The following is a 24,995-nucleotide window of genomic DNA, read 5'->3' as shown; positions in this document are numbered from 1 at the left end:
GAACGTACTTTGGTGCGAAAAGTGCAAATCAATCCCAGAACAACAGCAAAAGGACCATGTGAAGATGCTGAAGGAAACAGGTACAAAAGTATCTATATCCACAGTAAAACGAGTCCTATATTGACATAACCTGAAAGGCCGCTCAGCAAGGAAGAAGCCACTGCTCCAAAACCGGCAACTGCACATGGGGACAAAGATCATACTTTTTAGAGAAATCTCCTCTGGTCTGATGAAACAAAAACAGAACTGTTTGGTTATAATGACCATCGTTATGTTTGGAGGAGAAAGGGGGAAGCTTGCAAGCCGAAGAACACCATCCCAACCGTGATGCACGGGGGTGGCAGCATCATGTTGTGGGGGTGCTTTGCTGCAGAAGGGACTAGTGCCCTTCACAAAATAGATGTCATCAGGAAAATAAATAAAAGCTGAAATATATCATTCTGACATTTCACATTCTTAAAATAAAGTGGTGATCCTAACTGACCTAAGACAGGGAATTTTTACTAGGATTAAATGTCAGGATTTGTGAATAACTGAGTTTAAATGTATTTGGCGAAGGTTTATGTAAACAGCCATCTCAAATCAAATTTTATTTGTCACATACACATGGTTAGCAAATGTTAATGCGAGTGTAATGAAATGTTTGTGCTTCTAGTTCCGACAATGCAGTAATAACCAACGAGTAATCTAACCTAACAATTCCACAACTACTACCTTATACACACAAGTGTAAAGGGATAAAGAAGATGTACATAAAGATATGAATGAGTGATGGTACAGAACAGCATAGGCAAGATGCAGTAGAGTATAGTATATACATATGAGATGAGTAATGTAGGGTATGTTAACAAAGTGGCATAGTTTAAAGTAGCTAGTGATACATGTATTACATAAAGATGCAGCAGATGATAGAGTACAGTATATACACATACATATGAGATGAGTAATGTAGGGTATGTAAACCATATTAAGTGGCTAGTGATACAGTTGAAGATTGATGTAAAAAATGTAAGTGGGCTTCAGAGATATATAATGAATATTAATTCGGTGGGTTGAGATTATAAAATATACAGTGCCTTGCGAAAGTATTCGGCCCCCTTGAACTTTGTGACCTTTTGCCACATTTCAGGCTTCAAACATAAAGATATAAAACTGTATTTTTTTGTGAAGAATCAACAACAAGTGGGACACAATCGTGATGTGGAACGACATTTATTGGATATTTCAAACTTTTTTAACAAATCAAAAACTGAAAAATTGGGCGTGCAAAATTATTCAGCCCCTTTACTTTCAGTGCAGCAAACTCTCTCCAGAAGTTCAGTGAGGATCTCTGAATGATCCAATGTTGACCTAAATGACTAATGATGATAAATACAATCCACCTGTGTGTAATCAAGTCTCCGTATAAATGCACCTGCACTGTGATGGTTCGTTAAAAGCGCAGAGAGCATCATGAAGAACAAGGAACACACCAGGCAGGTCCGAGATACTGTTGTGAAGAAGTTTAAAGCCGGATTTGGATACAAAAAGATTTCCCAAGCTTTAAACATCCCAAGGAGCACTGTGCAAGCGATAATATTGAAATGGAAGGAGTATCAGACCACTGCAAATCTACCAAGACCTGGCCGTCCCTCTAAACTTTCAGCTCATACAAGGAGAAGACTGATCAAAGATGCAGCCAAGAGGCCCATGATCACTCTGGATGAACTGCAGAGATCTACAGCTGAGGTGGGAGACTCTGTCCATAGGACAACAATCAGTCGTATATTGCACAAATCTGGCCTTTTATGGAAGAGTGGCAAGAAGAAAGCCATTTCTTAAAGATATCCATAAAAAGTGTCGTTTAAAGTTTGCCACAAGCCACCTGGGAGACACACCAAACATGTGGAAGAAGGTGCTCTGGTCAGATGAAACCAAAATTGAACTTTTTGGCAACAATGTAAAATGTTATGTTTGGCGTAAAAGCAACACAGCTCATCACACTGAACACACCATCCCCACTGTCAAACATGGTGGTGGCAGCATCGTGGTTTGGGCCTGCTTTTCTTCAGCAGGGACAGGGAAGATGGTTAAAATTGATGGGAAGGTGGATGGAGCCAAATACAGGACCATTCTGGAAGAAAACCTGATGGAGTCTGCAAAAGACCTGAGACTGGGACGGAGATTTGTCTTCCAACAAGACAATGATCCAAAACATAAAGCAAAATCTACAATGGAATGGTTCAAAAATAAACATATCCAGGTGTTAGAATGGCCAAGTCAAAGTCCAGACCTGAATCCAATCGAGAATCTGTGGAAAGAACTGAAAACTGCTGTTCACAAATGCTCTCCATCCAACCTCACTGAGCTCGAGCTGTTTTGCAAGGAGGAATGGGAAAAAATTTCAGTCTCTCGATGTGCAAAACTGATAGACATACCCCAAGCGACTTACAGCTGTAATCGCAGCAAAAGGTGGCGCTACAAAGTATTAACTTAAGGGGGCTGAATAATTTTGCACGCCCAGTTTTTGATTTGTTAAAAAAGTTTGAAATATCCAATAAATGTCGTTCCACTTCATGATTGTGTCCCACTTGTTGTTGATTCTTCACAAAAAAAGACAGTTTTATATCTTTGTTTGAAGCCTGAAATGTGGCAAAAGGTCGCAAAGTTCAAGGGGGCCGAATACTTTCGCAAGGCACTGTATAAGCACTAAACCTCTAAAACCTTTACTTATTCAAACATCTTACTTGAACCCTAAATGGTTCTCAAGTAGATTACTAAAACAAGCTCATCCATTGTTTAAAAACTGCCCTTTTGCCTTTGTGCAGATTGCCATGTCTCATTTTTGGATTAATTGAAAATGATACTTTTTCAAACAAGCATTGCAGAGCTGGCTACAATTTCAATTTCATCCCCCTGAAAAGATGGAACAAATTATTATGACTGAACTCAAATGTGCTGGTTGATAAAATACCTGTATTAATGGGAAAGGTGTTTGAAAATTGTATTTTATTCCTAAATTATATTGTAAATTAGAATGGTGGAGTTATGTCCTTCATGGAGTTATCAGAATTGTACGGGAAGGTCTGCTCAATCCAAGAGTACAACCAATTCATTACAGCATTACCCCAAAAGTGGAGGAGGCATACACACATTTAGTTGATTCCCTGCTAAGATCAATACATTTTTGAATATTGTTGAATGCGATGTTAATGCCTGGATTCTGTGATGGCCCTAATTATAATTTTTGGACCAGAATGAGGCTCTCATTACCTATTGTTCTTGCAGTGATGATTCGCCATCTTCATAGATTTTTTAAAATAGTTTATCTGCAGATAAGCATCAATAAGCCTAGGCCTACCAGCAGCCTCTGTAAATTAGGGAGCCAAATGAATGGCTTTCTCAGCGATGCGATTCGGCAGGCTGCACTGACTGACAAGACAAGTCACTCAATTTATCATCACTGTCTGGCAAGCCCCGACATCCTAGGAAAGGAAACCTAGGATATCCTGTGGTCTACTTGTCCCAATGCGATAACTTGATATATAACCAGGGGAGAGGAAAGGAAACCTAGGATATCCTGTGGTCTACTTGTCCCAATGCGATAACTTCATATATAACCAGGGGAGAGGAAAGGAAACCTAGGATATCCTGTGGTCTACTTGTTCCAATGCGATAACTTGATATATATAACCAGGGGAGATCACAATTCTGTTTGTACACGTGTTTACATGGATATGCTTCTTAATAAAAACCTATTTGAAACTAGCCGTTACACTTCTTTATCATGGCATTTCATTATTATTATTCAGGTTATTACTTAAATATGAATCAACAAATTATGAAATGCCAGATCGGAGAGGATCTGTCACATTTTTGGATTGGCACATTAATGGAGTCAGTGTCTACCTTGTCTGTTGGCTTTTCTGCATTTTTTTTAATGCAGTTTCTATTTCGATGCACAAATCCATTCAAACAAAGTCAGAGGGGTTCTCTCTCACTTTTCCCAAAATATTCCCATAACGTCACAAACCCTGCTGCTGTGGTTATTCGACCATTCTTCAAATAGGGGACGCGGTAATGCGAGAAATAATGTAGCTTAAGCTATTTCTGCTTACCTGACCTGTGTCTGATTACCTGGCTTCCAGCTAACCCCGTATCTTGCCCTGCTTCCCCGTTGAGTAGCAGTGTGGAGTAGCTAGCCATCATGGCAGGGGGAGGGAAAGCAGCGGAAGCCTAGCAAGGCTTTCCCCTGCAGTTGTGGCCATTTCGTGTCCCAGTCTGATTCACATTGCCTTCAGCTGGGACCCGGTGTCCTTAAACGTAGAGCATGGTAGGCCTCGTTCTTGCTCGAGGAAGACGTTGCAAACAAAATCTCAGAAGAGGGACAGCCTTCTTCACCTCAAGCTCCCAGCATATTCGGAGGACGCCTATCTGTCCCGGGGGGCGGACCTTAAAGATGAATCACGAAGTGAGGATGACGGCATGTCTCTTGCTGCATCAGGCAGCGCCCTCTCTGACCATGGGAGGTATTATGCCTCTGAGGAAGAGTTAATCTCCTCTGCTCAGCTTATGCTGCCCAGCCAAACTGAGAAGGGAGGGCAGGAGTCAATGGCTGATCTCCCCTTCAAACCGATCAGACGCGCTGCCTCCAAACTCGATCCCGAGTATTCTACGTCTCCCACACCTACAGTACCAGTCAAAAGTTGACACACCTACTCATTCAAGGATTTTTCTTTGTTTGGACTATTTTCTACATTGTAGAATAATAGTGAAGACATCAAAACTAGGAAATAATCATGTAGTAACCAAAAAGTGTTAAATATCAATATATTTTATATTTGAGGTTCTTCAAAGTAGCCACCCTTTGCCTTTGACAGCTTTGCACACTCTTGGCATTCTCTCAAGCAGCTTCATAAGGTAGTCACCTGGAATGCATTTCAATTAACATGTGTGCCTTGTTAAAAGTTAATTTGTGGAATTTCTTTACTGTTTAATGTGTTTGAGCCAATAAGTTGTGTTGTGACAAGGTACAGAAGATAGCCCCTTTTGGTAGAAGGCCAGCTCAAATAAGCAAAGCGAAATAAGTCCATTATTTTAAGACATGAAGGTCAGTCAATCCGTAAAATGTCAAGGTCTTTGAAAGTTTCAAGTGCAGTTGCAAAAACGATCAAGCGTTTTGATCAAGCGCTATGATGTCTCATGAGGACCGCCACAGGAAAGGAAGACCCAGAGTTACCTTTGCTGCAGAGGGTAAGTTCATTCGAGTTACCAGCCTCAGAAATTGTAGCCCAAATAAATGCTTCAGAGTTCGTGACAGACACATCTCAACATCAACTGTTCAGAGGAGACTGTGTGACTCAGGCCTTCATGGAAATCTGTCCTTTGGTCTTCAGAACCAGTTAAAATTTGAAATGTTTTGTTCCAACTGCCGTGTCTTTGTGAGCCGCAGAGTAGGTGGACGGATGATCTCCGAATGTGTGGTTCCCAACGTAAAGCATGGAGGAAGTGGTGTGGGGGTGCTTTGCTGGTGACACGGTCAGTGATTTATTTAGAATTCAAGACACACTTAACCAGCATGGCTACCACAGCATTCTGCAGTGATACGCCATCCCATCTGGTTTGGGTTTAGTGGGATGATCATTTGTTTTTCAACAGGGCAATGACCCAACACACCTCCAGGCTGTGTAAGGGCTATTTGACCAAGAAGGAGAGTGATGGAGTGCTGCGTCAGATGACCTGGCCTTCACAATCAACCAACCTCAACCCAATTGAAATTGTTTGGGATGAGCCACTCCCATCACCAATGCCAGGCTACGCCCACTTGGATATGAATGGCATGGAGTTGTTGGGATAGTTCAGAGTCCCCCACCTCAAGACCTATAGCCCTCTTTGGGGTGGGTCAAAACCACTGTTACCCCAGTTTAGTACTTTAAAGAGTTCCCATCATATCCATGCCCAGGGGCAGAGGGTGATGGTTCCACATTTAGCCTTTTTAACCATCAACCTCTCAAGGCCAACCTTGTCTGGCCACAGGCCTGACAGGTCCCCTGTCCCTTCCATGATGCAGGTTGCCCAAATGCGCAGTTGCCCCATTGGGGTGACCACCAGCGGGCTCTATCCACCCACCTACTCCCCTGCTCTGGGTTCCCCTGCTCTTCACAGAAGTCTCCCCCTGGGTCCTGCGTTTCATGGGAGTAGTGCAATCCACTGCACAGGGTGAAGGGGCCGTGCCCTCAAAGATGAGAGGTTGGCCAATAGGAATGGTACCTAAGGAGGAAGCTCACCAAGGCTTCTTCAGGGGGAGGGGTACGCCCCGTTCTAGATTTATGGTCTGGGGGACTACGGATTTTGAATGGTAACGCATCGCATGCTGTTAGATTCTATTCGGCCGAACGAGTATTTCACTACTGTTGACCTCAAGAATGCTTAATTCCACATCAGTTTGTTCTGCACACAGGTGATATGATGTTCACCTTTGAGAGCATAGCTTAGGAATTTCTCACTTTCCCATTCCGTCTGTCCCTGGCCCCACAGACATTCAGGAAGTGTGCTGAAGACACTGTAGCTCTAGTCCTAACCTACACCCGGGCTCAGGAAGCAGAGCACTGCCCTCCTGATGTCACTCTACTCACCGTGGAGAGCGCAACAGCTTTTTTCCACTGCTTCTCTGTGTTTTGCCACTGCTTCTCTGTGTTTTGCCACTGCTTCTCTGTGTTTTGCCACTGCTTCTCTGTGTTTTGCCACTGCTTCTCGGTGTTTTGCCACTGCTTCTCGGTGTTTTGCCACTGCTTCTCGGTGTTTTGCCACTGCTTCTCGGCAGTGGCAAAATACTTTTTTGCCCCACTGTAACCTTTTATTTAAGGGAGTCCCATTGAGACAAAGGTCTCTTTTAGAATGGAGCCCTGCATCACAAGACCAGCAACAATGACTAATTTAAAGTTAGATACTACAAGGCGGGAGCACAGGAAACTCAAATTCAAAAACATTGTAAAAACATGCACATTCCTCTCTAAAGAGGATTTTGACTAAGTCTCTGAACTGCCCGAAAGTCACCAATGCATCGAACTGTAGGGTATTCTGAAGATTGTTCCAAAAGTGATATGCAAAGAAACAAAAAGCCACCCCTGTGAGCGGGTATGGTATCTCATACTTCTATAGGTTAGTAATGATTTAAGGTAATGCAGGAGTTTTTGCGCAAGAGCTTTATAAATCAGACCAATGTTTTGACCTACGCAATATCAATGAGGGCCAGCCCACTTTCTGATAGAGAATGCAGTGATGAATTCAAAATCGTTCGCCTGTGATAAAACTGTGCTGTGGTAAACAACGTCTAACATGACTGGATTTGAATTCCTAAGCTTTTTCCTAATCCCTCTGACATTGTGTCCCCTCATTCTAGGTGTTTGAAGCAGTCCTTGCGTGGGTGCGGCATGAACGTGAGGAGCGGGAACCTTCGCTCCCTGAGTTACTCTCCAAGACCCGTCTGCCCCTTTGTCGACCCCAGTTCTTGGCAGACCGCGTTCAACAGGATGAACTGGTGCGCTTTTGCCACAAATGCAGGTGACAGACTCTTGTTGCATCTATTTTCATTATCTTTCATGTATGGTTGCTTCAGAAAGTATTCACACCTCTTGACATTTCCACATTTTGAAATGGATTAAATCGGAGAGAAAAAATGTCCTGGCCTATAAACAATACCCCATAATGTAAAAGTGGAATTGTTTTTCGAAATGTTTAGAAATTATTATGAAATGAAAAGCTGAAATGTCTTGAGTCATTAAGTATTCAAACCCTTTCTTATGGTAAGCCTAAATAAGTTCAGGAGTAGACATTTGCTTAACAAGTCACGTAATATGTTGCATGGACTTACTCTGTGTGCAATAAGTGTTTAATATACTTTCTGAATGACTACCTCATCTCTGTACCCCACACACAATTATCTGTAATGTCCATCAGTCGAGTAGTGAATTTCAGACACAGATTCAACCACAAAGACAAGGGAGGTTTTCCAGTGCCTCGAAAAAGGGCCATCTATAAGTAGATGGGTAAATGTAAAAAAATTTTTTAAAAAAAAAGCAGACATTGAACATTCCTTTGGGGATGGTAAAGTTATTAATTATACTTTGGATGGAGTATCAATACACCCAGTCACTACAAAGATACAGGCGTCCTTCCTAACTCAGTTGCCGGAGAGGAAGGAAACCGCTCAGGGATTTCACCACGAGGCCAAAGGTGACTTTCAAACAGTTAGTTTAATGGCTGTGATAGGAGAAAACTGAAGATGGATCAACATTGTAGTTACTCCACAATACTAACCTAAATGACAGTGTGAAAAGAAGGAAGCCTGTACAGAATACAAATATTCGAAAACATGCTTGTTTGCAACAAGGCACTAAAGTAATAATCCAAAAAAATGTGGCAAAGCAATTCACTTTTTGTCCAAATTCTTGTGTCTGGAGCAAATCTGATACAACACAACTGAGTACCACTCCATATTTTCAAGCATAGTGGCATATCTCATGTTATGGGTATGCTTGTAATCGTTAAGGACTGGGGAGTAAGACTAAAAAAGAAATGGAATGGAGCTAAGCAAAGGCAAAATCCTAGAGGAAACCTGGTTGTCTGCTTTCCACCAGACACTAGGAGATAAATGCACCTTTTAGCAGGACAATAACCTAAGACACAAGGCCAAATCTTCACTGGAGTTGCTTACCAAGAAGACAGTGAATGTTCCTGAGTGGCCAAGTTACAGTTTTGACTTAATTTACTTGAAAATGTATGGCAAGACTTGAAAAGGGTTGTCTCGCAATGATCAACAACCACCTTGACAGTGCTTGAAGAATTAAAACAACATGTATAATAGACAGATAGTACAATCCAGGTGTGCCAAGCTCTTAAACTCACAGGTAATTCAAATCAAATCAAATGTATTTATATAGCCCTTTGTACATCAGCTTATATCTCAAAGTGCTGTACAGAAACCCAGCTTAAAACCCCAAACAGCAAGCAATGCAGGTGTAGAAGCACGGTGGCTAGGAAAAACTCCCTAGAAAGGCCAAAACCTAGGAAGAAACCAAGTGAGGAACCAGGCTGTGGGGTGGCCAGTCCTCTTCTGGCTGTGCCGGGTGTTACGAATCCCTTTTGGCCCGACAGTCTAGGGGGGGATGGTAATGAGACCCGTAACATAACTCATGCAAATTATAATTGTGACAAAGTAAAAGTGAGAACGAAATAACCACGACAACTGAAATCTACCGTCAAACTCAAGGTTTATTTGTAAACACACGGTAATGGGGGGGAGCAGGAAAAGGGGCTGAGGAAGGAAAGAAACAATAAGCATCCAAAAACACCCCTAAGCTAGACTAGCCTATTTTAACAACAGCTAACTAACCAACCAAAAATACAGTGGGTGGTCCGCCCAGTTCTAACTAGTGTATTTAACAAAGTCTACCTACGGGTAGTGTATGCCCATGGGCGACTTGTCTTGGTTTCCCCTTTTCCCACCAGCAACAAACAAACACCATAACCAAAAACAATACTCACAGGAGATGACAAAGTGCTATGGAGGTGCTCAAACAAAAGAGAGGTTAATACACAAAGAGAGAGTGAAACACAGAGACCTACAGACATGGCATTTACAGAGAGATTGAGCTCTAGAGCAAACAACTGATGGGGTTGGAAAGGAAAGGAACTGTGATTGGGTAGGAAACAGGAGGAGGTGTGTCTTCTGATTGATGATTGGATTGGTGACTGATTGGGGAGTGATGATTTTCACCTGTGAGGGGAGAAGGAGAGAAAACAACACAGGATACATACACACAGACACAGGATACCTGTATCCGTAACACCGGGTGTATTGACTCAGGGGTTCAAATACTTATTGAAATTAGATATTTCTGTGTTTCATTTTCAATAAATTTGCAACAATTTCTAAAAACATGTTTTCACTTTGTCGTTATGGGGTATTGTGTGTAGATGGGTGAGACAAATATATTTCAAACTTTTTATTCAGGCTGTAGCACAAAATGTGAAATAAGTCGAGGGGTATGAATACCTTCTGAAGGCACTGTACTAGCAGAACCAATTTTATTTTTGTCTACTTTAATAAAAACAAATGGCATGGACAAAATGATTGGCACCCCGGAGCTAGTACTTGTTTGCACAGCCTTTGGCTAAGATAACTGCAGACAAAATAATTTGCTACACTTTCTTACTGGCAATTTTTACCCACTCTTTAGTAGCACAATGCTCTAATACTTCAATGTTTGCGGGGTGCCCTCCACCAACGGCTGTTTCCAGCTCTTGCCCTAGTTATGGATGTGATTCAGATCTCGACTCTTCACTGGCCATTCCAGAGTTTTCTTCTCGAACCATTCCAGGTTGCTTTTGATGTTTGGGGTCGTTGTCCTGCTGGAAGACTTCCAACCTACAACAGATGCACAGTTGGACACTGGGTTGAACATTGCACTTCAAAACACCTTTGATAATCTGTTGATTTCATGATGTCTTGCTCACGTTCAAGGCCCCCAGTACCTGATGCAGCAAAGTAATCCCACAGCATTATCGAACCTCCCCCATGTTTGATTGTAGGGAGGGTGTTATTTTGTTTGGATGATTTACTTTTATATATTTATTCATTATTCACTCTTGTTTTTTTATGATAAAAAAACAAGTATTAGATTTAGGAAGCTGATTAAGAAAATTATACATTAATTTATAAATGTTGGACATGGTAGATTTGAGGATAATACAGTCCTAATACAGTCCTATTAATTTAATGTTTTGATTCGAGTTCGCTAAACAATGACAACCTGCATCCACTATTCAAGAGGATTCCTTAAATCACTCTCCCTCGAGAACCCAATTTTAAAAGTGTTTCCGCCCTTGAGAAGCAGGGAAGTAGAGGAAGATTTTATGCCAAACTATGTTTGTGTAACTGTTTGTTTAGTGGTCAAAACGATAGTTGTTTGGGAAAGTAATGAATTGCCTTGCTTTTTTTCCCAAAAATGAAAATACTGCCCCCTAGATTCAAGAGGTTTTAATGGTCATCAGCAGGTCAAGACTACCCTGAGTAAGCAGCTTGAAGACATAGAAAAACCATAGATGCGACGGATTGGTAGAAAACGCATTCACCGACCGAATATGTTAATTTCTCCTCTTGGCCGCAGAGACAACATTTTTCCTTATATTCTACACATTTTGCCATGGGAGAGAGAATATTTCAGTTTTAAAGCTAGTTCCTTGCATTTCTAGACATTCTGGCATGGGGCTGAAAAAAAAAAAGTTTTAAAGCTTTTCCACACCTTTTGCCATGGGGCTGAGAGAAAATGTGCAGCTTTAAAATACATTTTCTGCAGTTCTACACATTTTGCCATGACTTATGCTGTATTCTTATGTTATCTGAGTGGCTCAAACATTATTTAAAAAATCAATGAGTGCCCCATTCCATGACATTTCTTGAATTTTAGATTCTCCCCGACTGTCAAGTTTTTATTTTTGTGATTTGTTAGTTCTCAAATAATCATATTTAAAAAATGTAGATCCATTATCTTTTCTACATTAGCTTTTTAATTTTTATCATATATTTTGGAGTGGCCGCAACGATATGAGTATGTGGCACAGTTGGTAGAGCATGGCACTTGCAACACCAGGTTTGTGGGTTCGATACCCATGGGGGACCAGTAAGAATAAATATGAAAATGTATGCACACAGACCAAAATGGCTTCAGAGGTTCTGGCGCCTTCGTCCTTGATTGCTTCCCAATCAAGATCGGATCCAGAGGTACCTGCGTCTTCGTCCTTGGTTCTGTCTCCCTCTCCGGTGGCTTCTACCTCTGGTTCAGATCCTCGGAGCTCCCAACCTCACCAGACTGTGAGGCTGCCTGGCTAAAAGACTTGCTCTGCTGGAGTCACTTTTATTGATAACTTTGACACCTTCTGGAAACAGAAGATACTCTACAGGAATGATGGAGTCTATCCAAATCATCTTGGCTCCTGGACTCTCTCCACGCATTTTAAGGCTGCGTTGAAACAATGACTGGTATATGATCCAAGACCAGCTCAGTTAGTCCCTACTATTGTGACAATGAGTCGTCATAATGCTGCATCAAATGTACATGATCTTAGGGGCATTGGCAAACACAATGGAAGTAATTTAATTTATGTACCCCTAATTGCACCGAATACATCTGTTTATCCTACAGCTATTGTAAGCAGTAATCATGAGCCTATAAACCAGAGTTACACTGTTAGCACTGAGGCGGTGTGCAATAGTAGAAAGACCACTTTATGCAGCTCACCCTGCACTATCAAGTCTACCTCTAAGCTTCCCAGTAAAGCATGAAAAACAATCAAGCAAACCAGAAAAGTGCTAGAAACAGCCCATATTAACATATGTAGCCTAAGAAACATTGTCCATGAAGTCAATAACTTGCTTGTAACAGATGGCATTCATATTCTGACTATCGCAGAAACCCACTTAGATAATACCTTTGATGATAGTGGTAGCAATACATGGTTATAACATCTACCGAAAAGACAGAAATGCCAACGGGGGTGGTGTTGCGGTCTATATAAAGAACCACATAAACGTAAAGCACGTAAAGCTTGGAGAAGATCTCATGTTAAATACTGTTGAAGTAATGTGGCTACAGGTTCATCTGCGTCACCTAAAGCCCATTCTTGTGGGAAGCTGCTATAGACCACCAAGTGCTAACAGTCAGTATCTGGATAATATGTGTGTGAAATGCTTGATAATGTATGTGATATCAACAGAGAAGTATATTTTCTGGCTGATTTTAAATATTGACTGGCTATCATCAAGCTGCCAGGACAGGAAAACAGGAAACAGGAAAACACTTCAAGCTGTAACCAGTGCCTGCAACCTGGATCAGGTTGTCAGTCAACCTATCAGGGTAGTTACAAACAGCACAGGAATTAAATCCTCTACATGTATCGATCACATATTTACTAACACTGCAGAAATTTGCTTTAAAACAGTATCCAAATCTATAGGATGTAGTGATCAGAATATAATGGCCATATCTAGGAAAACCAAAGTTCCAAAGGCTGGGCCTAATATAGTGTATGAGGTCTACAATAAGTTTTGTAGTGATTCATATGTTGTTGATGTAAAGAATATTTGCTGGTCTGTGGTGTGTAATGAGGAGCAACCAGACGCTGCACTTGATGCATTTATGAAACGACTTATTCCAGTTACTAATAAGCATGCACCCAATATGAAAATGACTGTAAAAACTGTTAAATCCCGTTGGATTGATGTGGAATTGAAAAATTGGATGGTTGAGAGGGATGAGGCAAAAGGTATGGCAAATAAGTCTGGCAGCCCAACTGATTGGCAATAGTACTGCAAATTAAGAAATCACGTGACTGAACTAAAGGAAAAGAAACTACACTATGAAACAAAGATGATAAATTATTTAAAGAATGATAGTAAAAATCTTTGGGGCACCTTAAATGAAATTTTGGGGAAAAAAAGCCAACTTGGCTCCTTCATTCATTGAATAAGATGGCTCATTCATCACAAAGCCCACTGATATTGCAAACTACTTTTAATTACTTTTTCATTGGCAAGATAAGCAAACTTAGGGATGACATGCCAGCAACAAACACTGACACTACACATCAAAGTATATCTGACCAAATGATGAAAGATTTGTACTTTTGAAGTGTGGAAGAGGTGAAAAAATTATTATTATTTTTATTTTTTTGACCAGATACAATGCTATTTCACAGTAAACAAATTGACAACAGAATTTCAGGATGCTTATAGGGAAGGACACTCAACAAGCACAGCACTTACACAAAATACTGATGCTTGGCTGAGAGAAATTGATGATAAAATGATTGTGGGAGCTGTCTTGTTAGACTTCAGTGCAGCTTTTGACATTATTGACCATAGTCTGCTGCACAAAAAAACTTGTGTTATGGCTTTACATCCCCTGCTTACTTACTGACTATTGTCCCAATGGGGACATTTTGTTGCAGTGTCATGTACATGTTTAAAGTGGCGTTTAAATACAAAATTGACATTACAACTTTCATAAGTTACATACCAATAAAACTTTTTATTGTTTAAAGACAAGCCTGCTGGCCTTACTGAGTCGATAGGAACATTAGCCCGAACTATTTAGGAGAGATATCACACCAGGCACAAATGATTGTCTAGTTCTGTTTTTCCTGCTGAGGGGTGCCCTATACCTGCACCAAGAGGGGAGTAAGTTCAAAGTCTGGGTACAGGGGGTGGCTTGCGTCTAAAAAAAAATTGTGAGCCTTGCCGAGGGCCCTGGCCTTAAAGATCTCATCCGGGCCTGTCTGGTTAACTCCCAGTACCTTGCTTGCTGTGGTGATAATCCTTCTCAACATATTTCTCTGGCTGACAGTGGCATTGCCAAACCAACAAGCAATACAAAAAGTTAAAATACTCTCAAAAACAGAGTCAGTATAGTACAGTCTACATTAAAATATCCCAGCTTTTTGAGAAAGTACAGTCTCTGTTTGCTCTTTTTGTAGATCAGGTCTGTACATTTACACCACTGAAGCGTATTGTCCAAGAGGACACCCAGGTATTTGTATTCCTCTACAATCTCTATATTCTTACCTCTGATAGATGTTGCAGAGGCAGGTGTTGTACACTTCCTAAAGTCTATGCACATCTCTTTGGTCTTGTTGGTGTTGAGGACCAAGTATGATTCCTCACACCACTCTACAAAGTAATCTAGGACCGAGCCATGATGTTCCTCATCATCATGCACATGCTGATCAAGGCAGTGTCATCAGCGAACTTAACGAGGTGTCTGTCAGGATGGGAACTCGTATAATGCTATAATGTGGATAACGAGTTACTTGTCTAACAGAACACAGAGGGAGTTATTTAATGGAAGCCTCTCAAATTTAATCCAGTTAGAATCAAGAATTCCCCGGGGTAGCTGTTTAGGCCCCTTGCTTTTTTCAGTTTTTACTAACGACATGCCACTGACTGAGTAAAGCCAGAGTTTCTATGTATGTGGATGATTCAACACTATACACATCAGCTAGTACAGCGACTGAAATGACTGCAACACTCAACAAAGAGCTGCAGTTAGTTTCAGAGTGGGTGGCAAGGAATAAGTTAGCCCTAAATATTTCTCAAACTAAAAGCATTGTATTTGGAACAAAACACTCACTAAACCCTAAACCTAGACTATATCTCGTAATGAATCATGTGGAAATTGAGCAAGTTGAGGTGACTAAACTGCTTGGAGTAACCCTAGATTGTAAACTGTCATGGTCAAAACATGTTGATCCAGTAGCTGAAATGGGGAGAAGTGTGTCTATAATAAAGCGCTGCTCTGCCTTCTTAACAACACTATCAACAAGTTTCCCAATACAGGTGGTTAGGATGCATGCACAGGATAAGGAGTCGATTTCACCTAGAATCAAAGAGCTGATATAAAGCAGACTAAAAGCCTTCAGTGAAAAAGACTGGCCTTCATGGCACGCTTTGAGGAACAAAGCCCAGAGAGAGATCAAGGCAGCAAGATGAACATTCTACCACAACAAAATCCAGAAAAACAAGAGTGAGAACCCAGCCACATGGTACCATTAAATGAGGTCTCTGACCAGCAGTAAAAAGACAATCTCCATCAAAGTTGACAGGCTCGATCCAGACAACCATTCTTCCATTGCCAATCATATAATTACACGTTTTTTCATCTGTCACCACAGATGAAAATGACCACCACTAAACCTATCAGACCTACCTGCATTCTTGCCAGCTATGCCACTGTTGAACCTTGTAAATGCACAGGAGACTACTCTTCGTTCCAACCAGAATAAAAACTATTTAACCAGGGGAAACCCATTGAGAACAGGGTCTCATTTACAAGGGTGGCATGGGAACAATAAATTAACATGATCAGTCTCAACACAAGACTATACATGTACACATTACAAATCAAATTATAAAATTACACATTTCTGAAATGAACATTTCTGTAAATGTTATAACCTTGTATTGTTATCCACTGTATGTTGATGAGCATGACCTCTGTCTTGCTACAGTTGGTAACCAGGCCGACTTTCTGGCCAACATAATTGGAATCCAAAATGTAAATAAGAATTTGTTCTTAACTGACTTGCCTAGATAAAAAATAAAAAAATTGAAATCACAGTAGTCACTCTTACCTGGTCTTCTGTTGTTCGCTGCATGACCCAGTCTATTGCCAGGTTGAAGAGTATGGCTGACATCACACAACCTTGACAAACTCCAGACTTCACAGCAAAGCTCAAGTTGCTCGTTCCCACAGTGCATGAAAAGTTGCTATAGAACTGTTTTATGATAAATTCTTAAGATCTTCCATAGGCTTTCGTGGTGGATGCTGTCAAAAGTCTTCTGGCAGTCAATACAGTTGATGTAGAGTTTTTGTTGCCAGTTTACATTGCTCAATGATGTTCCAGAGGGTGACTATCTGGTCTGTACAGCTCCTTCCTCCCCTTAAATCAATTTATTTGTTCCTAAGTACTTTGTTTACAGCTGAAGATATGTTGTATGATAATCTTGCAAAATATCTTGCTGGGAACAGATATAAATGTGATGCCCCTCCAGGTGTTGCAGTCAGAAAGTGTGCCATTCTTAGGTACCTGTATGATGACCCCCCTTGGCCCAATCTGAAGGTATATTTCCCTTCATCCAGATGTCAGTGAAGAGTGCCAACATCAAACCTTGGTGTTTCTTTTGTTGGTCGTCCTGAGCGTTTCCGCTTTAGTTTGATGATGGTGGTCACTGGCGACATCCGCTTACCTTCGCACTTTGACTTCCCTCAGCGAGCTTCTCCACTTGCTGTTGATCATCAGGTGGTCAATCTGGTTCTTGCCTCTTCCATTAGGAGAGTACCATGTAAATTTGGGGATATTCCTGTAGGGAAACAGGGTGCCACCTATCACCAGGTTATTTGCAATGGAGAATGTTGCCAGTCTCTCACTGTTGTCATTCAGGTCTCCACATCCATGCTTTTCCATTCAGGTCTCCGATGACAATTCAGGTCTCTGTCAGATTGGAGGGTGTTATAGAACAGGTATTTTTCTTCATCTTTGGCATCATTTGTGAGAGCATAACATTGGATTATTGTTTGTTTCGTATGTTGTCCGTCGCGGCTGGCTTTTATCATTCTGCTGCTGATTGGTTTCCATTCCATCAGGGTTTTCTCTACACCATTCTGTTGGATGATGGTGAAACCTTCACGATGTTGTCTGTCCTACCGTCCAGAGTGTAGTACTGTTTCTCCAGTGCTGGTTCTCATGGATCCAGAGCTAGTCCCAACTGGCTTCCCTCACCCCCAGGATCTGTAGCTTGGGATCTCCTCATTTTGTTGGTAACCTGTGCCAGATTTTAGACTCAAACATTGTTTGAACATTCAATAAGCCAACATGCAGTTTGTTTTTGGTGTAAAGTGCTCCTGTCGTCATGTCACCAGATTCCCGTAGGCTTTCACTGATGGTGGTCATACAAGTCTGGGACTCTGGGAGATCCTCGTATCCACCTGTAGAATTGACATTTGTTGCTGTTTTTGTAGCACAAAGGTTTTACGGGATGGGGTTGCTACTCCCATGGCCAACCATCCACCATTTTATGTTTCTGGAGATTTTGGAGTTGATTTGTTAGTCCTCTCCCCTAGCCTTTTGTCTTTCTGGTGATAGATTAGTCTCATACCACGTGAGACCAAACAGGCTTTGGGTTGTGTACAAGCTGCCTCGTCAGGCCAAACCAATTTCTGCTGCTGTGTAGTGAAAGCCAACAGAATAGGTTGGCTTTGTTTTAGCAGTTTATACAAGCAGTGCAAGGCAGGCTCCTTTTTGTTATGTTAATAAAATTAGACTGAACTCCATCAGCAGCCATACTTTGACTTCTGTTGTGCAGGTAGTTTTTCAACCAGCCGCAGGCTGCCTGGTTTAGACCAATTTCAGATAACCTCCACAGCAGGAGTGCATGATCAACCATATCAAATGCTTTCAACTGATCAATATAAAGTGCAGCACCGGATGTTGACGAAAATGATCCCGCTAAAGAGATCTGTGTGCCAAGAGGTTAATGTCAATCGAACCCACATGTATTACCAGAGAGTCAGCCTTAGGTAGCTGCTGCTTGATTGTGGAAGCATCACTAGAATGTCATGGATTTTTGCTCCAGGAAAGCACCAAGGAGTGGAACCGGTCGGTATCTCCCAGCTCGCCTCTCCTATGGCCGATAGAGAGATTTAGCACCAAGATGTGCTGTGGCAACGTCTGTGAACTTGGTGGGCTGTGGCAACATCAGTGAACTTGGTGACGAGGCTCTCCTTTTGCTTTAGCTCCCCGATGTCATCCATCATTCGGTCACACAAAGCACTTTTTACAGACAAATCCCTGCCCCAGGTGATTTCGGTTTTTCACCTCGTCCTATAGTTCAGGTAAAATTTCACAGTGGCTGCAGTGGAGATTCAATGGTTGGCTGTTGGTAGCCATTTTGTAATTGCCATTAACCATTTGGCTAAAAACAAGGCAGGCTAGCCTTTCTTAAAGTTAGAAAGTCCAGTAAAGCTCCAGTAAAAGTGACTTCCAAAGTTTGAAGTAAATAGAGAATGTTAGTACCAACTGCAAACTGTAGACGACTGTGCCATGTGCAATTTATAGGCGGAGTAAAAATACAAAATTAACGGATGTATTTTTCCGGACTCATGCAGGCCGTCTATAAATGCACCCGATACAAAAAAGGTAATTAAATGAAAGTAGACTCTAGCCTGTTTTTAAATGTTACTTTCTGCAACAATTCATGCTCGACAGACAGCTCATTAGACTGAACCCCCGATTCTAAACCTGAGAAGCCCACTGCATGCGACAGAACATTACCAAAAGCAAAAAGGATACTCAAAAGCAGAGAGGTCATGGTATGTCTTTTAAGTCATTTTTCCAATAAGCATAGCATAGGCCTACTGTATGTACTGCCGCAGCATGACCCCTCTTCCTTTTGATTGTTTCCATCTCCGGCCACACACTTCAGGTGGTGTCCAGCTCCAAAGTGCTTGGCGTGACATTCCAAGCCAACCTAAAATGGGACTTGCACATTTCTGACATTACCGAAGGCTCTTTCTCCAACCAGTGCTCGAGTACAGCGCTCTGGTCTGGCACCCAGGTCTCACAGCCCACCAACACAACCAACTTGAGAAGGTCAAACGACATGGGCCCCCTTATCGCCAGTATCGCCCACATCGTAATTGGCTACAAGAAGCAGTTATCTTGGCTAAAAGCTGTGCAACCATATACTAAATTATAAACTTTTGAACATCCATTGGTGAACATCCAGTGGAGACCGTTTTTAGAAGAAATTGTGAAATGTTTAAGGTAAGTGCAAGGGTTCCAATATATTTGGCCACAACTGTATATCTGGCATCTGTATCTAAAATGGTTATTGTGAAATAGTTCATCTAAGTTTGGATAAATGTGTATATATCTGCTACTTTTGGAGGCCAAGTAGCTATCATGTAATATTACTGTCATACATTGCCAACCTTTTGAGTTGTGTGTTCCTTCCAACAGGGATCTTGTTGATGAAGCGAAGGATTTCCACCTCATGCCAGAGCGCCGTCCTCACCTGCCCGCTTTTAAGACTCGACAAAGATGCTGTACTTCAATCGCAGGGCTAATATATGCAGTCGGTGGACTAAATAGTGCAGGTACCCTTTTAACATCGCCTCTATTTGTCCCAATAGTTAAAAAATGTTGGTACACATCCACAACTTTTTCCACCTCATATCCAGTATCTCCAGCACAATATCAGTGTCAACATATGCGAAAACAATCGTTTCTCCATTCGGTACTTAAAAAGGTCCTAAGGAAGTGCCACATTTTTTTTTTCAACAGTGATTTTCTCCGACAACGAAATTTGCAGTTTTGCCGGAAACTCATTACAGGTTTTGGAGGTGACTGTGTTTTTTGATGACATCAGCTGGCACTTTCAAAGGACCTTTTTCTTTTAATCTATTTAACTCCCGAAAGTATAAACATGCCTTTTATGGTGTGGTGCTGGAGATAATGAATGAGGTTAAAAAGTGGTGAATTTACTATTTTACAATGAAATTGCCAGAGGGTCTGTGAGATGTAAAGATCTAATCCGCATTTGCGGAAACACTGCCACTGTTTGCCCCCCCCAACACCTTTGCAATTCTTGTGGTGTTGATGAAAAAAAATATTTTTTGCAGTACATATTCTGCTGTTCTATCGCCTGTGCAATGTCTGAGGAAAGCAAACGATGTTAGTTGTTTGCAGTAATTCTTTGTTGTTGTAATATCCCAAATGGACATTGCAGTTTCACCAATTAAGGATTCTCACTTTAACAGTTTTACTTAAAGGCCCAGTGCACAGTGCACACTCAATGTATGTTTTTACTGTGTTTTGTATCATATTGTACAACAGCTGATGAAACTAACACTGTAGAAGTGTGAAAAAATATGATAGTTGCTGGTTGAAAATACAATCTGAATCTATACTTCTAATCAGCAGATTTTGCATGGGTGAAGTTTAATAGACCAATAACAGCTAGTTTCCAGTTTTCCCCTCCTCACTCAGACCACTCCCAGACAGTCTTAGAAAAATTATTGCTTTCTTTTTGACCATTTTAATGGAAAACTATTACAGTAAGGTACTTAAAGGAGAAGTTTATCCAAAACCCGGAAACTCCCAAATGATTGCATATATTGAAACCAGTTAAGTGGAATTTGCCCTCACTCTCCCTGTTAGTGCTATACTGAAACAGTTGCAAAAATGGGTCAGGTGACTCATTCGGTCAGACGCTTTCAACAAAACAACACATGTCCAGACTTCGCGGATTTCTGAATCTTGAATTCACTGGGAACTGAGCAGATTAATGCCTGCATCCAGCAACGTCATGAGTCACCTGACCATTTTTGCAGCTGTTTCAGTACAACACTACAGGGAGTGCGGGCAAACTCCACTGAACTAGTCTCAATGTATGAAATCACTTGTGAATTTTGTGTAAACTTCTCCTTTAATTGTTACCCAGAAATGTGATATTAATATAAAAATGTATTTTATTTAGTTAGCACTGTGTGATTGATTGAGTCTACATACAGTAATGAGAGAAAATTGACAGGGTTACTCAGTGCTTGGAAAGCAAACATTGTCTGCCAGTGGATGAGAGGGCACATGAGACATGGCTTCAGCTTCAGTTCATGTCAGGAAAGTGTTGACACTGGTAGTGGAGACGTCCTGCTCTTTGCTGACTTTTCCTAAATGTTTGTATTTTACACTGCTCATTTGTCCAAATTTTTATATTTCACCTCCCGGAATGTATTTAGTGCCTTTTTACCTGTTTTTTTCACACATATTCCCAACTTAGCCAAGACAAGGGGCTGTAGGATGAGACAGATGTTTTGTATTGAACTCAAAGTACCCAGAGGAGGATGGATAATAGCTTACCTCCAGCTACAGGTTGGTGCTACCCTAGAAGGTGCTGTTGAGATTACCTTAGACCATTGCAAAACAGTGTGTTTTAACCACATATTTGGTGATGTGAATATATTTAGTATAGTTTTATCTAAAAAGGATAACATTTTATGTTGGTTCACTTGTTATGCTCAACGGGCTCAGTTTTCCACCAGCTCAACTGCTTTTACACAATGATTTGACTATTATATATTCAATGTTTGGGGGGGGGGGGGGGAGAGAGAAAAAAGGAATAGTTTCACCATAATTAAAAGTTCAGTTCACGTAACGGGGTTGACCTTAAAATGAGGTACAGACGTTTAGGATTAAATGTCAGGAATTGTGAAAAACTGAGTTTAAATGTAGTTGGCTAAGGTGTATGTAAACTTCCGACTTCAATTGTATGTATGTATATAATAAATATATATAAGACCTTCTATAATAAATATATATTCTAGGCCTTCTTGCTCGCACACGCTTTTTCAGTTCTGCCCACACATTTTCTAAAGGATTGTGGTCAGGGCTTTGTGATGGCCACTCTAATACCTTGACTTTGTTGTCCTTAAGCCGATTTGCCACAACTTTGGAAGTATGCTTGGGGTCATTGTCCATTTGGAAGACCCATTTGCAACCAAACTTTAACTTTCTGACTGATGTCTTGAGATGTTGCTTCAATATATCCACATCATTTTCCTGCCTCATGATGCCATCTATTTTGTGAAGTGCACCAGTCCCTCCTGCAGAAAAGCACCCCCACAACATGATGCTGCCACCCCTGTGATTCACGGTTCGGATGGTGTTCTTCAGCTTGCAAGCCTCCCCATTTTTCTTCCAAACATAACGATGTTCATTATGGCCAAACAGTTCTATTTTTGTTTCATCAGAGGACATTTCTCCAAACAGTACAATCTTTGTCCCCATGTGCAATTGCAAAATGTAGTCTGGCTTTTTATGGCGGTTTTGGAGCAGTGGCTTCTTCCTTGCTGAGCGGCCTTTCAGGTTATGTCGATATAGGACTTGTTTTACTGTAGATATAGATACTTTTGTACCTGTTTCCTCCAAGGTCCTTTGCTGTTGTTCTGGGAATAATTAGCAGTTTTCGCACCAAAGTGCGTTCATCTCTAGGAGACAGAACGCGTCTCCTTCCTGAGCGGTATGACGGCTGCGTTGTTTGTACAGATGAACGTGGTACCTTCAGGCGTTTGGAAATTGCCCCCAAGGATGAACCAGACTTGTGGAGGTCTCCAATTTTTTTTTGATGTCTTGGCTGATTTTCTTTTGATTTTCCCATGATGCCAAGCAGAGGCACTGAGTTTGAAGGTATGCCTTGAAATGCATCCACAGGTACACCTCCAATTGACTCAAATGTTGTCAATTAGCCTATCATTAGCTTCTAAAGCCGTGACATACTTTTCTGGATTTTCCAAGCTGTTTAAAGTCACAGTCAACTTAGTGTATGTAAACTTCTGACCCACTGGAATTGTGATACAATTGTTTGAAAAATGACTTGTCATGCACAAAGTAGATGTCATAACCGACTTGCCAAAACTATAGTTTAACAATACATTTGTGGAGTGGTTGAAAAATGAGGTTTAATGACTCCAACCTAAGTGTATGTAAACTTCCGACTTCAACTCTATGTGTGTTATATTGTCCATGACTTTCTAGTGTATGGTTAAAGAGAAAATAGACTAATTTAATGGAGAGAGAAAATCAACATTGGCATTCTTTTTCAATAAACTCTTCCGACTATTGACTTTTTTCACAACTACCACCAGTTTGGTTCCAAAAAATGTACAAGAAATACATAGATATAGTAAAAACATGTGTGTATAAAAAATTATATAAAATATATTTCTAGCTGAAACCCTCATATTAAACATCTGTGGTATTCGCTAAGTTGGTTTATATTTAGGATCATGTTTTACAACTGTCATTCTATTTTTTATTTATAAATATATATTTTACATGTGTTAAGGCCACACAGAGGGCCAGAGATAATTACAGACAATCTGTGATAATCTTAGGTATTCAAAAGGGCTACTAGATGTCTTGTTATAAATAACATAAAATCCTTAAGTTACAAAAACTCAGATAGTTTACTGGTAAACTTTGAAAGTCTTTTAAAATGTAATGTTGGTGCACAATTTCTACTTAAAATATCAAAGGGACTCAAAATGCACTCTTTGTGGAATGACCCAAATATCAGTACACAAGCCATTGGAAGTTATTTGAAACCGTGACCCAAAAACAAATCATGGACTCAAATCAAATCATGGACTAAGTTATTCGTTACACCCTAACTTGTTTATTTTTGTTTAAATGTTGTGCATGTTTTTTTTTATCCAGGTGACTCATTGACTGTAGTTGAAGTATTTGACCCAATTGGAAATTGCTGGGAACGCTGTCAGCCAATGAGTACAGCTCGAAGTCGAGTGGGTGTGGCAGTTGTCAATGGGTTACTTTACGCAATCGGTGGATATGATGGACAATCACGGCTAAGCACAGTGGAGGTCTATAACCCAGAAACGGATACTTGGACATGTGTTGCTAGCATGAACAGTCAACGAAGGTGAGAATATCTTTCTAATTATGTACTTTAGGGTTGTTTTATATTAATTCAATCACTTTGACTGCACCCCTTTTGATATAAATTAAACTTTCCATAAATGTTTCTCCATGGTAGAAGTAGTCAGTAATGGACATTTTGAACCTGAATACCAAAACATTCAGGAGATAGGTGCTCAAAGGTTATTCAAGATTCAAAATTCCTACACATACATTCAACTTGAATAACAAAAGACAGAGAAATAAACAAACAAAGAAAAATGTGTTTACAAAAAAGGAGAGAGCTGTTCAATCAGACGTTTTGGCTCCATGTAATCTAAGCATTCGATCCAAAGTGCCTCTCTTAACAATTTCCTCACCATATTGCCACCTCTGGAGGAAAGAAACTTTCTCAATTTCCCAGAATTTCAAGGTAGAGGCTGAGCCATGATTGGCCTTCATGTAATGTCGCGCGATTGCATAGGGTTGTCAAACTATTTGATAGTTTCTCGTTCATTTTGAAAAACATTACAAAAAAATGTACCTTTAACGTTCATGTTAATAATTATGAGCATGCCATTTTGTTTATTTTCCAAATAAAACATTTGGTAACTTAAGTACAATTTATTTTTAAATAATTCTGTAATGTTGAAGATCTAATACTGTGTGGGGGGCAAGTTTTTATAAATTTCAATTTATTTAAGAAAAGTGCAAGGTTTCAGATATATTTGTCCGCAACTGTATGTGAAAATAACAAAAATCTTTTAGATAATTGATTTTTCAAGGGCAGAAATAAAAGATCCCAGAAATGTTCCATACACACAAAAGGCGTATTTCTCTTGGACGGCTGGCATTCTGACTGCAGGGATGTACACCAGAGCTGTTGCAAGAGAATTGATTGTTCATTTCTCTGCCATAAGCTACCTCCAATGTCGTTTTAGAGCCTCACAACCGCAGACCACATGTAACCACGCCAGCTCAGGACCTCC

The 24,995-nt window shown here is 40.7% G+C and overlaps 1 protein-coding gene across 3 annotated transcripts in view; it reads left to right on the top strand.

Annotated features, from left to right (window-relative positions):
• The window catches only part of klhl18 (kelch-like family member 18), a 79,406-nt gene that overhangs the window by 38,889 nt on the left and 15,522 nt on the right, over positions 1 to 24,995 (top strand). For all 3 annotated transcript variants that reach the window (XM_036985479.1, XM_036985478.1, XM_036985477.1), the window contains 3 exons: positions 7,382 to 7,542; positions 19,555 to 19,691; positions 23,809 to 24,031. In XM_036985479.1, coding sequence (XP_036841374.1) covers positions 7,382 to 7,542; positions 19,555 to 19,691; positions 23,809 to 24,031 — 521 coding nt within the window. The remainder of the gene's footprint in view (positions 1 to 7,381; positions 7,543 to 19,554; positions 19,692 to 23,808; positions 24,032 to 24,995) is intronic.

The sequence above is a fragment of the Oncorhynchus mykiss genome, chromosome 8 (genome assembly GCF_013265735.2).
Source record: "Oncorhynchus mykiss isolate Arlee chromosome 8, USDA_OmykA_1.1, whole genome shotgun sequence".
In the NCBI taxonomy this organism is placed as follows: Eukaryota; Metazoa; Chordata; class Actinopteri; order Salmoniformes; family Salmonidae; genus Oncorhynchus; species Oncorhynchus mykiss.
Note: the sequence above shows the minus strand (reverse complement) of the source record. Positions and strands in the feature narration are given on the sequence as shown.